We start from the raw sequence: 15,949 nt of genomic DNA, 5'->3' as shown, positions 1-15,949 counted from the left end.
GGGGCGGAGAGGAGAAGGGGTGCATATGCCCCCACCAACATGGCATCCCCCTACCCCTGCTTTCTAATAAAGGGAGGCAAATTTTAGAAACAACATCCAACTCAGACTAAGAATATTCAAGTCAGTACAACAGTCATTTCTAGGGTTCGCTTTAAATGTGCCTCCATAACATTCAAGATCCTGCATGGTACTCTTCCTCCTCTAATTCCACTATCTTGGAATTCTGCCAGACCTGACGCTACCAGATCCACCCAAAAACTTAAACTATCGTTCCCCTCGTTAAAAGGCATCATCTATGCTGGAAAATTAGGGAAATCTCTTTTCTTCATAATCACTGAGCTTTGGAATAACCTTCCTGCCCTGCTACGGAATCTGGGCTCCTTCCAATTATTCCGAAAGCATCTGAAAACTCGGCTATTCTCAAAAATGTAAATCTCGCTATCCTCTTTATAATCACTAACTCTTATTATGTTTATCCTTCCTTATATTAAAGTTCCTGTAAACCATGCCGAGCTCGATCTTTATGGAGAGGATGCGGTATATAAACTTAAGGTTTAGTTTAACAGAGACTTCCATTTCTCAAGTATTTCAGAACAGGATCTGCTGACTTACAGCCTATTCTAACATCCAGACAGCACGAACATCCATTTTGCAATCTGAAACATCTCAACCAGTGCATTGCAAACTGTGTGCTGCGGAAGGATTCCAAGTGTGCCGTAAGATGCTGGGAAGGAGAGGCACCAGCACCGGCTGACTGCGACGAGAGGCACATCTTACATGTAAATCACATTGAACCTGTACTGGAAAAGTACAATTAAGAAGGCATGATTACATTAGATTAGATACTCTTGCCATATGAACCTACTGCTGGTAGATATCCATATTCTGACTTTATAAAATTGGGATTTGTTCGTCCATGCAATATAGACATCTATATGTTAGTTTCAGATGTCCAAAACAAGGAATAGAGCTTCTAAAATAAAGGCCATAGTATAACAGTGAACTTTAATAAATCACCATCACACCAAATTCTTTTCCATCTGATGATTAGAGAACTGTATCTAACAGGTGTTTCAGTCTTTACCTTTTTCAGTGATGCAATGGTGGTCTGGTCTTCCTGAGAAAGCTTCAGGGCAGAGGATACTTTGGAAGCATTAGTCACAATCTCTGCATTCAGTTCCCTGCATTTTGCCATGAGCCGCTTTTCATTTTCATAGGACTTCTTAAGGACTTTGTGAAGTTTCTCGTATTCTATCCGGAATTTCTCCAAGCTTTTATCTCCCATAAGTTCTGAGAGAACTTCCTGGAAGTCCTTTTCCAGTGTCTCGAAGGCATTTTCCTAGAGAAAACAAAAAGTGGTATATGGCAGGAAATTTCCATAACACTGACATTTTAGTACCTTTGCTAAATAAGAAAGAAAAAGGTAAACATATTGTGACACAGTTTTAGTGACACTCTTCTGTTAATGTCAGTGATCATCTCTCCATTTATACAAAAGAGAAAACTTCCTAATCCAATAGTTCTCAAGTGAATCTGCTTTTCAGGATATTTACCATCAATACAGATGAGATCTTTCTATATTTAAGATATCCATTATATCTCATCTGTAGTTACCCAATAAGACAAATATTTCTAAGAATATACAGTACACAGATAAAGTTTGCAAGCATGCCACGAACATGTATATTCTATCTGGATATTTCAGGAGATGTTTGCAGGACAAAAGATATGATAGAAGGCAATAAAATATTGAGTGAAGTGAAACAAGCAGACGTGAATTGCTTGTTTACTCTTTCCAAAAATACTAAACTCTGGAATTCATTGCCAGAGAATGTGGTAAAAGCAGTTAGCTTAACAGGTTTTAAAAAAAGACTGATACCTTCCTAAAAGAAAAGTCCATAGCCATTATTAATATGGATTTGAGAAAATCCATTGCTTATTCCTGGAATAAGCAACATAAAATCTGTTTTACTCTTTGGGGATCTTGCCAAGTACTTATGACTTGGATTGGCCTCTGTCAGGGCCGCCATCAGAAATTTCTGGGCCCCTTAATGAGCAATCCTATTGGGCCCCCCACGCACCCCTTCCCCCCCGACCCCCCTTCTTCCATGGGCCGAATACACACATACTTTTCTCTGTCGCCGCACTCTTTGACCAAAAGATTTGTAAGCCTGCAACCATGTCAAGGTAGACTCTTTCAGCAGGGCCCTAACCTAACCTAAACTAAACTAATCTATACCTATCTATTCTAAACTAACATATGTCTAATACTGAACTAATAACAAACTAACAAACATCTGCATAATAAATAACTAATAAATAATAGTGCTAGTAGCTATAATTCACTTTTGAATGTAAAATCTCAGTTAAGGATTTCTTTTGACCTTTGTAGGCCAGAAGTAGATCACAATTGCACAATATTTTTTGTAACAAGTATTAAATGTGTTTTTATAAATACTGTAAGCTTAATAAATATATCAGAAAAAACTACACATCTGAGCGCATATCTGAACATACACATCTGTATGATCCCATCCTCCTCTGCTTGCCTATAGCTGCATCATGCATGTTAAAAATTTACGATATGTTGATATGTGCACCTTCCTTCCTTCCCATCCATCCTCCTCAGCCTGTCCTTACACATCCACAGCTGCATGTTAATGATGATGTATATGTTATGATGATAAATAAGTGCATATGAGCACATCATTAACATGCAGCTATGGATGAATATAAAAAAGAAACAATATTCTGTACAATTGTCAATTTATAAATCAGCGTCTTCTCCCCATTCTCTCTTCCCCATTTCTCTTCAGCGTCCTCAGCCCACTCTCTCTCCACTTTCCTTCAGCACACGCACATAAAAACAAGCAAGTAATTTTCATTCTATTCATTCATAGAAATTAAAGTCTAAATAATGCCAGTCACATAACAAAACATGATTAAATTCCCTGCACAGTCAAGCCTTCAAGGATTACTAGATGTCTTTCTGCAGTTCCCCTCCCTCCCTCCCCCTTACCTTTGTGGCCAAGTCAAAATGATCTACCAACAATAAAATTTTAAAAACACAAAGCACGCTGTACGCAGAGAAAATGTTAATTATCATTTATATTCCGCGGGTTTTCAAAGAGGTCAAGGTAGATGACTTTATGCAATGTCACCTCAGTAACAACTATACAAAAATAGACAAATATTCCCCCTCCCTTTTTACTAAAACGCGATAGCGGTTTTTAGCGCAGGGAGCTGCGTTGAATGCCCCACGCTGCTCTCAACGCTCATAGGCTCCCTGAGCTAAAAAACGCTATTGCGGTTTAGTAAAAGGGGGCCATAGTGCAAAATATAGACAGCATATATAAATTCTCAAAGCAGACACATTTTGATCACTAAATTGAAAATAAAACCATTTTTCCTACCTTTGGTAATTTCATCAGTCTCTGGTTGCACTTTATTCTTCTGACTGTGCATCCAATATTTCTTCCCTTCTTTCAGCCTCCTGTATGCTTCCTCTCCTCCAGACCTCATTCCCTTCCCAAACTTTTTCTTTGTTTCACCCTGCCCCTTCTTTCTTTTTCTCTCTCTCCATACCCCCTTTCTTTCTGTATGTCTGTTTTTCTCTCTCTCACCCTGCCCCCTTCTTTCTCTCTCCACACCCTCTTTCGTTCTGTATGTCTGTCTTTCTCTCTCTCTCTTTCCGTGCCCCATTTTTCTTTGTTTCACCCTGCCCCCTTTCTTTCTTTCTGACTTCCTGTCCCCCCTTTCTTTCTTTCTCCCTGCCCTCCCCTATGCCACCACCATTGGGAAAATGCTGCCACCGCCACTGGGGAATAGGCTGCCACTGCCGCCATCGGGAACAGGCTAGCACCGAGTTCGCCCTGCTTCTCTTCCCCGCGGGGCCGACCAACTCTCACCACCCGACGTCAATTCTAACGTCGGAGAGGACGTTCTAGGCCAGCCAGGCAGCAATTGGCTGGCCCAGAACGTCCTCTCCGACGTCAGAATTGACGCGAGTGGCGAGAGTTGGCCGGCCCCACAGGGAAAAGCAGGGAGAACTTGGCGCCGGCCTGTTCCCGATGGCGGCGGTGGCACTCAAGTGACTAAAGAGCTGCAGTTTGCCGGCCTAGGGAGAACACTGGAGGGTGGCCAGCTGTGCACCCCCTTGGGACGTAAACCCGGGGCGGACCGCCCCCCCCACCCTGGTATGCCACTTTCTGTACCTCACTCCCTCCCTATACCAAAAATTCTCCTTTCTTCTATTCCCCGTGTACACAACCATCTCTTTCCCTCCCTTCCTCTCTCCCAAGTCCATGCCTTCTGTGTCCAAAAACTCATTCCCTCCCCCACCTCAGTATCTCTTTCCCTCCCTTCCTCTCTCCCAAGTCCATGCCTTCTGTGTCCAAAAACCCATTCCCTCCCCCACCTCAGCATCTCTTTCCCTCCCTTCCTCTCTCCCAAGTTCATGCCTTGTGTCCAAAACGCACTCCTTCCCCCTTTTGTGTTCCGCGTTTGCCTCCCAGCCCATCTTTGCAACTTTCTCAGCAAAACGAAGCTCAAGCCGCGAGGCTTGTCTTCTGTTTCCTGCCCGGAGCTGACAGGGGGCCCGGGCTCCCCCAGGGTCCTAGGCCACAGTCTAGGGGGAGGGGAGGTCCGCCCCACGTGGACAGGAGAGAGCTGGATGGGGGACCCGCGGAGTTCAATACATCTCGAGCCGCGAGGCTCGTCTTCTGTTCCAGCCTGCCCTGCCGCGCACAAATAGCCGACCGGAAGTATTCTCCGACGTCAGCGCTGACGTCGGAGGGCAGGCTTTGCTTAAGCCCTCCCTCCGACATCAGCGCTGACATCGGGGAACACTTGCGATCGGCTATATGTGAGCGGCAGGGCAGGCAGGAACAGAAGACGAGCCTCGCGGCTCGAGATGTATTGAACTCCGCGGGTCCCCCGTCCAGCTCTCTCCTGTCCACGTGGGGTGGACCGCCCCTCCCCCTAGACTGTGGCCTAGGACCCTGGGGGAGCCCGGGCCCCCTGTCAGCTCCGGGCCCCTGAATGCAGGACTGGTGGTACTGCCCTGATGGCGGCCCTGGCCTCTGTTAGAGACAGGATGTTGGGCTTGTTGGACCTTCACTCTGTCCCAGTATGACAATGCTCATGTTGAGGAAGGAAACTACACATGTAGGGTCTGATATTCAAAACAAGTTAAATGATCAGGAGAGGTTCTTGGTCATTTAAACCGCCTTTCTGGGGCTAATCAGGCATTTTCAGGAGCACTTAGCTGGATAATGCCACTGACAAGCAAAAAATGGCTACTTTGGGGAGTTCCAGGGGCCAAATCAGCACTTAGCCAGTTTAGTGCCAATTTTCAGCATTTAACTAGCTAAGATAACCATATAAATAGGACCGCATAAAACACAGTCCTGACTTTATGCAGTTTTTCTTAGCCTGTTAAGTGCCAAATATTGTACTTAAGTAGCTTTGTTTCCACTGGTTCTGTATACTCAGAAATTCAATACTAAAGCTCAGACATGCCCAGTACAATGCCAATGGTGGTCTGCAAAATGCTGATTGCCACCAGCTGAATTTCAGGCCCGTAGTTATGCATGGTAGTTTTTCCTCGGAGAAATGCCCAACCAAAAAAGCAGGCAAAATAGTATACATGTGCTTTTTCTATGGCCACTGCAGCAAATTCAGCAGGAAAAAAGTGCCTGTGGTTTCTGCATAAATGTAGGCAGCTTATCTACTCTTTATTGAATTAAAAAGCTACTAAGTATAAATGATAGGGTCAGATGAGTTCCAAAAGACAGTCTATGCTTAATAATTATAAAGCAGCGATGTCTATGCACACACATATATTTTATATATGCTGTATATATACCATGTTTCCCCGAAAATAAGATAGGATCTTATATTAATTTGTGCTCAAAAAAACACACTAGGGCTTATTTTCGGGGAATGTCTTTTTTTTTCCCCATGTACAACAATCATCTCTCCCTTCCTCTCCTTCACTAATGATGTCAGTGACGCAGAAAAGGGAAGGCCCTGAAGCAGCCCATTCAGAGCGCTGCCACCGCTGCTGTTTTGGAGGCTTCGGAGTGGAGGTATGTCAGGCTCATGGTGGGAGGGTTGGTGGGGTTCTGCTGCACAAAGGGATGGGAGGGAGGGATAGAAAGACACTGCAGAGGGATGGCCCAGCCCCATCTGGGAATGATGCAAAGCAGCCCGTTCAGAGTGTTGCCATTGTTTTTGGAGACCTCGGAGCTGCTGCACAAGGGGATGGGTGAGAGGCAAGGAAAGATGCTGCACATAGGGGGGGGGGGTGAGAGAAAGGAAAGAGCAAAAATTGGGGTGAAGGAGAGGAAGAGAGAAATGATTGGCAAATCAGACAGCACTAGTGTCAGGGATGGAGTCAGGGAGTGTCGATCTAAACTAGGGCTTATTTTGGGGGTAGGGCTCCCAAACTTGTCCTGGGGAAACCGCAGCCAGCAAGGTTCTCAGGAAATCAATATTCATGAGTTAGATTTGCATACAATGGAGGCAGTACATGCAAATCTAACTCATTGCAGAAATCCTGAAAACTTGACTGGCTGGAATTCTCCCAGGATAGGTTTGGGAACCAATGGTATAGGGGATTATTTTATTACTGATCATCTAGGTCAATGTTTCTCAACTCGGTCTTGGAGTATCCCCTTGTCAGTCAGGTTTTCAGGATATCCACAATGAATATGCTTATAAACTTGATTAGCATATGCTGCCTCCATTATATGCAAATTTCTTTCATGCATATTCACTGTGGGCTTCTGTCACAAACTGGCCCCTTTAGGAAGCAACCCAGGAGCATCAAGTTATGGCTTTGCAGCCCAGTGCTCCAAGCCAAGAAAAAATGTTGCATTATTTGATTTTCATACTAATGAGGTGTTTAACACACATTTGCATCTTTGTATCTCATTACTATATGTCCCAAGGTAACTTAAATGAATGTGTATTATGGCAATATAATGCATCTTATTGCCCTTTAATGTACATTAAGGGGTAAATAACACACATTATGGATGTAACACATCTTCATAAACACTCCCCTTACTATTTCTGCTTTGACCATAGTTGTAATATAGTGGACTAGCCATCATCTTTAAATCCTCCCTCACAATGAGTACTGATACTCCACCTACAACAACCACCATCAAAACTATTCATTGTAAAATTAATGTCAATCCAACAATTGATTTACTACTACTTTACATCCTACCTCCCATTGACCAAAATAGCATTGTCCAAGCGCAATCTTTAATATTTGATTTTGCAACCCAATCCTAATTTCCTATAATACTGGGAGACTTTAATTTTCATTGTGAAGATCCCAATTCTTCTTTGAGTCAGGATTTTCTCAATCATCTAAACGACCTTAAATTTTTCCCACTGATCTCTGACACTACTCATTCAAAAGGTCATACACTTGATATGATCTTTATCCCAATACTTCATAAACCCAGTTTCTCAAGCCCACAGGTGCTACAAGTACCTTGGTCGGACCACTATTTTATCTCTACCTCTTGTCTTCTTTCTATTCCTTCTAACTCAGTTCCTCCTTTAATTGTCTCTTCCAGAGACTAAAATAACTTAAAAGAAAAGCTAACTCCACTCTCGCTCCAACTTGAGAGTGATTCCTTTGATTCAGAAGGTCCAGACAAACAATTAAAGATCTGGGACAATACCTGTTGTTCCCTACTTGACAAACTAGCTCCCATTACAACCCATACTATTTCTGCGAGAAAACAAAAGAATCCCTGGTTCAACTCATCTCTACTTCTTAAACGCCAATTACGCTCCCTGGAACATAAATGGTGAAGCAATCCTACATTATCTAACCTTAACAAATTTAAGGAACACTCAAAATACTATAAACAATCCATAAACACGAAAAAAAGAAAATATTATAAGAAATGTGTCTCTAAAGCTAAAAATTCTGCGACCTTATTTTCCATTCTTAAAAAACTAACACAATTTAAACAGAAACAAATTTTCACTAATGTTTCGACTCCCTCAGCTCAAAACTTAGCAAATTTCTTTCAAGAGAAAATCCACACTATTAGGAAAGACATTAAAAACAAATCCCAAAACCTCTACTGTTCAGAGGACAGTACTCCAAATTAGAGAATGACACGGTGACAAAATTCATCACCGTTCCCGTCCCCGCGGATAACTGCGGGAAACCATCTTCATGTCATTCTTTAAGGAGAGAGGAAAGAATCAGAGTATAATTGGGCACAACCACTGACCCGCAAGCTTTGCTTTGAAGAATGCTGGTGTAGAAGGACTGAGGTTGAAACAGACACTACAGAATGACAGTCTCTGGTATCCAGAGCAGATATTGTGATGTCATAATGCCTCATTCCACCAGTGCCTAAGAGCCAATCACATCAGTGATGTCACAATGGCTTCATTATCCTTGGCTCCCATAAGAATCAGAGTATGAATGGCCACAACCACTGACCCGCAAGCTTTGCTTTGAAGAATGCTGGTGTAGAAGGACTGAGGTTGAAATAGACACTACAGAATGACAGTCTCTGGTATCCAGAGCAGATATTGTGATGTCATAATGCCTCATTCCACCAGTGCCTAAGAGCCAATCACATCAGTGATGTCACAATGGCTTCATTATCCTTGGCTCCCATAAGAATCAGAGTATGAATGGCCACAACCACTGACCCGCAAGCTTTGCTTTGAAGAGTGCTGGTGTAGAAGGACCGAGGTTGAAATAGACACTAGAAAATGACATGGGATTATTTCCCGCGGTTATCCGCGGGGACGGGAACGGTGATGAATTTTGTCACCGTGTCATTCTCTACTCCAAATCACCTGTGCTCAACATGTTCACGTTTTTCTCTTCCTTCTTTAAATGCTATTCTGCGCATCATGCAATCACTAAATTCTAAAGGATCAAGCTGTGATACAATTCCCCCATTCATTCTGAAACAATACTTTTTGATTTTTGGCCCTTTTATACTTAAACTAATACACAAAAGTCTTATCACAGCAACTTTGCCTTCAGCTTGGAAACATTCTATTATATACCCCATGATAAAAAAATAACAAAGAAAGTAATCAAGACTGCTCCAATTATAGACCAATCTCAACCCTTCCATTTCTTGCAAAAGTAACAGAAAAAATCATATTTAACCAAATCTCAGACTATTTCGACAAAACTCAAGCTCTCCACCCCAATCACACTGGCTTTCGGAAAAATCATTCTACAGAACAAGCATTAATAGGTTTAACTACATCCGTACAATATTTCCTGGATCAGCATAAATCCGTTATTCTCATCTCTTTCGATCTTTCAGCGGTATTTGATACAGTAGATCACCAACTCCTGCTTCATAAGGCTAGCAGAGGCGGGGATCTCTGAACAAGTCCTTGAGTGGTTTACTTCTTATTTCACAAACCGCACTTCCATTGTTTCTTTCAAAAACTCTACTTCATCAGCTATCCAAAATAGTTTTGGCATTCCTCAAGAATCTGTACTGTCCTCTTTACTCTTTAACATCTATTTGGACACTTTATTGACACTTGGCCAATCTATTGGTCTTATCGCTTACGCTTACGCAGATGACATCCAGATCATCCACCCTATCGATGCCTCCAGCCCCAACGACATTAGTCTCATCAATTCTAAATTACATAAAATTAGTCAATGGCTTCATGAAAATATGCTGTCACTATATCAAAAACCAAATGTCTTCTGTTTCCATGGAAAGATAATAAACAGCTTACATTTCCCATCACCATAAATGATACTCCAATTATTTTTGTGAATGCTATTAAAATTCTGGGAGTAATAATAGATAATAAATTGGCCTACCGTCCACAAATCAGCGCAGTAGTAAAGAACTGTTTCATTACACTTAGGATGATTAGATCTCTTGCAAACATTCTGGACCCCCAATCTCTCAACATTTTAATTCACTCTCTCATTATATCCAAGCTTGACTACTGTAATGCATTATACAAGGGTATTTGCCAAAAAGATATTCGTCATCTACAACTAATACAAAATACTGGCATAAAAATTATCACAAACAGGAAAAAATTTGACCATGTCACTCCCCTGCTAAAAAGGGCGCACTGGCTACCAATCCCACACCGAATTATATACAAAATACCTATTCTCTCCTTCAAGTCCCAAAATACTAAAGAACTGGCCTTCATTTACCAGCTTCTTATTCCACATGAACCTTTAAGAGACCTAAGATCTTCCTCTCAACATCTTCTTCATACACCATCCTTGAAAATCATTAGCACGCGTCGGGCCACTTCGTTCGCAATTACGGCCCCTACAGTATGGAATTCCCTGCCATTTCATATCAGGGCAGAACAAAACTTAGATAGATTTAAGGGAAATCTAAAATGCTACCTCTTCCAAGATGCATATGATCGCTGAATAGACTTGGTGACTGCCAGGGTTGTTTAATAATCTTTATTCCCCAGCTTCCTTACTGTTGTTTACCTTTCATGTTTCCTTTGCTTTTAAAATTGTAGTTCTCCCCACTTTCCTATTGTTTTTATGTTTGTCAAGCATTGTTTAGTTGGTACTTATCTGTTTAATGTTTCCCCCTTTTTTTGGTTTTTTAAATACAAATTGTAAAATGCTTAGAATTCATGATTTGCGTTTTATCAAAATTTTAATCAACTTAAAACTTGAAACAGGACATTAATTATCCTCTTCCACATATTATACAGATTCTTTGTGGCAACCAACCAAGGACCATCCTCAGTTCATGGTTCAGACTTTTTGACAGTAGCCAAAAAGGGACAATTGACCTTGAATTGTCATTGACAATCAGCTCTATATTTAGCAGCCAAGATTAGCTTTCTATTATTCAATAACAAGATCAACTGAGACACATAAGAAAATTAGTTTTAACTCTAAAATCCTCAACATTTTAAAATCTCAGCTCTTTCCAAATTCTCAGCTATGAATGTAATTATTAAACAAAACTGAAAAACAAATTACCCTAAATAGTATTTTGGCTATGATTACACATAATTCCTGATACAAAATTATTTTGTTTTATTAAAAGACAACTCTGCTAAAAATTATATGTCAAATATGATTTATAAAATACAAGATTTTTTTATCTCTTATCAATTCAGACTTACATATAGAAAGATCAACATTATGTTTTAATTACTGTACATCTGGCTGAGACTGGCTTTTTGGAACCAAACACAGGCGATTCCATTAAACATTCATTTATTCATTCAGATCCATTTCCAGGCCTCCTAATTATACATGCATGTCTTATAATACAGCACCCAAAAGCAAATTAGCCCAAAATCCGAAACACTACCCTTGCAGTTCCAATTACATGGAATTCCTCTCTAGCCAAATAACTGCAAATTGCCTGCTGAAAAATCTTTTTAAAAATTTAGCACCACCAGCCTGCACAAATAATTAGACCTGGCTCCGATGCTGCCCCCTACCAGGAAGAGCTTACTTTGTGCTGTGAGTTAAGGGAAAGTAAGTATACATGAATACCCCCCCCCCCTCCAAGGATGCAACCCATGCCACTGGATTAGCCCGAGAGTGGGGGAGGCGTACCTCTGTCATTTTGGCAACCGCCGGTGGCGCTAGAAAACTTCAAGCGAGGTAGAAAAATGACTCCCCCCCATGCACCCTTGGCCAGTGCGCGTGTGTCAGGCTGAGCGCCCCTGCCCAGCTCTCCCTCCTCCGCTGACAGCAAGATGCAGCAGAGCCACTGCTGTGTACAGAAGCGTTCTCTCCGTCTCCTAGCAACGACGCCGGAGCCGTAGGGGGGGGAAGGAGGAGTGTGATGGGGGGGAATTGGATGTCGGGATGGTGGCCACCGAGGCTCAGAAGTACGAAAGGAGCGTCGGGAATGCAGAGAAGGGAAAAGTTCGGGTTGCGAGAAGCGCGTGCATTTTAGGGTGTAGGAAGTGTTTTAGACTTTAGGATATTTGCAAACAAAATAAGATATTTTTAGGATTTATTTAGGTTATTTGTATGGGTCTGAGGAAGAGTGTGCACAGCGTTCCGGGATCCTGACCTGCAAGAAAACAAAGTTGCAGTTGGCTTGTCCAGAAGAGATCTGGGAGCCTCGCAGGGCCTGCAGGGATTCTCCGGAAGGCAAAGTTAGACCGACTTCTCTAGTCAGTGTGACCAGAAGAAGGGAGGGGGGCTGTGCCAGCACGTATTAAAGGAAAGGAATCCCAGTAGTTATAAATCGTGACCGGCTCGGAGAAAAGGTGACTGAAATATAGATCGAAATGTTTGAGAATGGCTAGTTTCACATCCATAGGTAGTCTGCAAAAGTGATATATGTTTGAACCGATGGTGTAAGAGGGGGGGGGAGGTCTGCCACAGGTGCTGGAGCTCGCAGCTCCGTGGTCAGCCGGCGCGCTGACTTCGGCCCCGCCCCTTCTGACGTCAAATTTCTATTCCGGAGCAGGGGGGGGGGAGAGGCCAGCAGAGTTGACGGCCACTAGTGCTGCGCGATTCAGGAAAAAAAATTTCGATTCGATTCAGCTTATTGAATTGTTTTTTCGATTCGATTTTCTTGCCCAATTGGTGTTTTTTTCAAACATTCTGGTGGGTTTATTTTATAGCCTCTTCACCCCCTTTGCCTTCTCCTAACCACTCTGGCGCTGTGGTGTAAACAAACAAAAAAGACTTTTCCTCTCTTTGTTAAATCCTAGCTCACATTTGCGGTCTAACACCAGCTCTGGCAGGATACATGTTTCAAATCTGACATATTGTAATCACAAAATGGAAAATAAAATTAGTTTTTTACCTTTTTTTGTCTGGTCATTAGTCAAATCTTGTTGGTCCCAGGCTCTGGTTATCTTCTGATAACTTGCTTGCCAGGGTCTCCTTCTTTCTCCATGCTAACCATTCATCTGCCATCTCTGTCCTCCCCTTCCATTTCCCTTCCCTCCCCCAGAGGTTTGGCATATTTCCTTTTTTTCATCTCCATCCACAGATCCACCTTTTCTTAACTACCCTTTCATCCAGCATCTCTCCCTCTTTCCCACCAACCCATGGTCCACCATCTCTCCCTTTCTTTTCCCAACTACCCTCCTATCCAGTATCTCTATCCCCCCCTCTACACCATCCCTTGTGTCCAACTTCTCTCCCTTTCTGTTCCTTCCCTCCCTAAACCCCATTGTCCATCATCCCTCTTCCTCTTCTCTATTTTCAGACTCATTATTTCTTCCCCCCCCCCCCAAAGTCCGACATATGCACGTATCTTTGACCCCCCTTCCCTCCCTCCGTGTACTTCTACACCAGGGCCCCCCTCCCCTGGTCTGTCCCCCCCCTGAAGGCCTAAACCTCCCCCTGAAGGCCTGCACCCCACCCCTAAAGGCCTGCCTGTCCCCCTGAAGGCCTTTTCCCTCCCTATACTCTCCAATCTCCCCTTTCTTCACCCTCTTCTCTCCATTCTCCCTTCTGTCTTTTCATCTTTATTCTCCTCCCTTTCTGCTATTCTCTCTCTCTCCCTTCTCATTCCTTTCCACACTCCCTCTTCTCCTTATTCTATCTTCTCTCCTTTCTTTCTTCACAGCTTTCTCTTTTCTAAACAGTATCTTCTGTACTCTCTCTCTCTCTCTCTCTCTCTCCCTTCTCCGCAGTGATTTGGAATAAGCTCAGGATGCAAAGTGGTCTTCAGTAAGTGAGCAGGAACCTCAGGGAGGGGGCAAGCTGCCTGGCTGATCTTTCTTCTCATTTCTGTTTAGTGAGTTTCAGCCGCTCTCAGGCTTTACAAGCTTAGTTCTCTTTGGAGGCCCCAGAATGAACTGTGAGAACTTGCCATGGACTAGCAGCAGCACCGCTCTCTCCTTATTGTAATTTGCCTGACAGCTTCCATAGCTTTAGCGAGTCAATTCCCTTCTGCAGCCTCGGGGATTTTGCTAGGCCGTCCCACCTCCGATGATGCAACTTCCTTCTTCCTGGAGGCGGGACGGCCTAGCAGAGGCCCCAAGACTGCTGGAGGGAATTGACTCGCTAAAGCTACAGCAGCAGTCAGGCAAATTACAATAAGGAGAGAGCAGTGCTGCTACTAGTCCAGGCTAGTGATATGGGGAGGGTTTGAAATCGCCGAGTCAGGAAGGGGAAGGGCCGAATCAGGCCGGGGAATCCCCAAGCTGGTGAGAGGGGTTTTAAAAAATGTTTGAGTGGTGGGCAGCAGGATTTGCACCCAATTAAAAAGCGCTAGGGAGAACACTGCAGTCTCCTGCCTCAGAGACCGAAACTGTCCAAGAGCCGGAGCGGCAGCTTTAGGTTAGCGGCACAGGGAGGAGGGTTGGGCCCTGAATCGAAGATGACGATGTTTTAAAAATACACATCGATTTGAATCGATTCGAATCGGAAATCAGGCAGCACTTATGGCCACTGCCTGGCGTTGGGAGGGTGCGTCGTTCTCGCCCCGGCACGCCACTGGTTTGAGCTAGTTTATTTTTTCTCCAAAAAGGGGATTTAGTCCTTATATTACAAACTGTTTACTTTAACAAAATTTATTAAAACTTCTTTTATGTTTGTTTCTAGTGACTTTGGTCACATTTTTACAGATCTTCAGAGACGCCAAGGCGAGTCAGCCCAAAGCTGGAGATTAAAGACCACTAAGATTTCTCTTGCAGGCCTCAGCCATGTGTTAAATCAGTTCTAACATTAAAAAAATTGAAATGTTCTTATCAATAAATGAAAGTTCTTTTTTTCTACTTTTGTCATCTGGTCATTTTATTTTTTTATCATAGTGGTCTAGTGTCTGATTTCTACTTTCCCATCTTTTTTGACTCTCCCCAGAGTCTCGTCCATTTAGCATTTTTTTCTCTCTTTATGATGAGGGTCCGTTGAAATGTTCTTGGCCCAACCAACAAAGTTGGCGCCATCTCCATCGAGGGATATACACTTAGGGCTCCTTTTAGAAAGGTGCACAAGGCCTTAACACGCGCTAGGAACTACAGGAGACGGTAGATTTTCGGCTAAACGCAGTAATTTTGTGCATGCGCTAAAAACCCTAGCACACCTTCATAAAAGGAGCCCTTAGTCCAGTGATTTTCCAGTCTGTATATTAATAGTTGCTATAATGCCCTTTCAGTTAATTCTTCTGGTCAGTTTACCATTCAAATATGAAAAAAGAGAAACAGGTTATTTACAATATTCAGTATAAATGAGGGGAGAGTGTTTTGGGCAATATATTAACAGTGTTGGTGTTGGGATGATTATGACTATTTGGCTGGGCAACAGACGTAAATGTTAATTTGGGAGAGAGGGGTGCAAAACTTACAGGTTTGCCTTGGCCAACCTGCTCCAATTGCTATACACCAGTCCTATCACTTGGAGCAGGCTGTCCTGTCTAGTTTTGCACTCTCCCTCCTCCCCCCAAAAATTAACATTTAGGTCTCTTGCGCCCCCAACAGCCATAATCATCCCAACATCAGCACTATAGATAAAAGTACCTCCTGTTTCTTCGAGTTTCTGTGATTGTGAGAAGCTATTTTGCTTGACCACAGCTACTCTTTGGGACACACACCGCTGTCCTAGGTCAGTGTTTCTCAACTCAGTCCTGGAGTACCCTCTTGCCAGTCAGGTTTTCAAGATATCCACAATGAATATACATGAAAGAAATTTGCATATAATGGAGGCAGTGCATGCAAATCAAGTTTATGCAAATTCAGTGTAGATATCCTGAGAACCTGACTGGCAAGGGGATACTCAAAGACCAGCGCCCTAACTGAGACTAGCCCTACCTGCGTACGTTCTGGTTCAGCAGGAACTTGTCTTGAATCTCTGGAGGGTATTTTCCCCTACGACAGACTCCGGAAGAGCATTCCAGTTTTCTACCACTCTCTGGGTGAAGAAGAACTTCCTTAGGTTTGTACGGAATCTATCCCCTTTCAATTTTAGAGAGTGCCCTCTCGTTCTCCCTACCTTGGAGAGGGT

General features: G+C 43.1%; 1 protein-coding gene across 1 annotated transcript in view; it reads right to left on the bottom strand.

Annotated features, from left to right (window-relative positions):
- Positions 1 to 11,883, bottom strand: part of CFAP58 (cilia and flagella associated protein 58) — a 326,613-nt gene extending 314,730 nt beyond the window's left edge. The window contains exons 1-2 of the mRNA XM_033943377.1: positions 11,591 to 11,883; positions 1,085 to 1,339 (exon numbers count right to left, since the gene is read on the bottom strand). Coding sequence (XP_033799268.1) covers positions 1,085 to 1,339; positions 11,591 to 11,599 — 264 coding nt within the window. The 5' untranslated portion in view covers positions 11,600 to 11,883. The remainder of the gene's footprint in view (positions 1 to 1,084; positions 1,340 to 11,590) is intronic.
- Positions 11,884 to 15,949: the final 4,066 nt, after the last annotated feature.

The sequence above is a fragment of the Geotrypetes seraphini genome, chromosome 4, assembly GCF_902459505.1.
Source record: "Geotrypetes seraphini chromosome 4, aGeoSer1.1, whole genome shotgun sequence".
In the NCBI taxonomy this organism is placed as follows: domain Eukaryota; kingdom Metazoa; phylum Chordata; class Amphibia; order Gymnophiona; family Dermophiidae; genus Geotrypetes; species Geotrypetes seraphini.
Note: the sequence above shows the minus strand (reverse complement) of the source record. Positions and strands in the feature narration are given on the sequence as shown.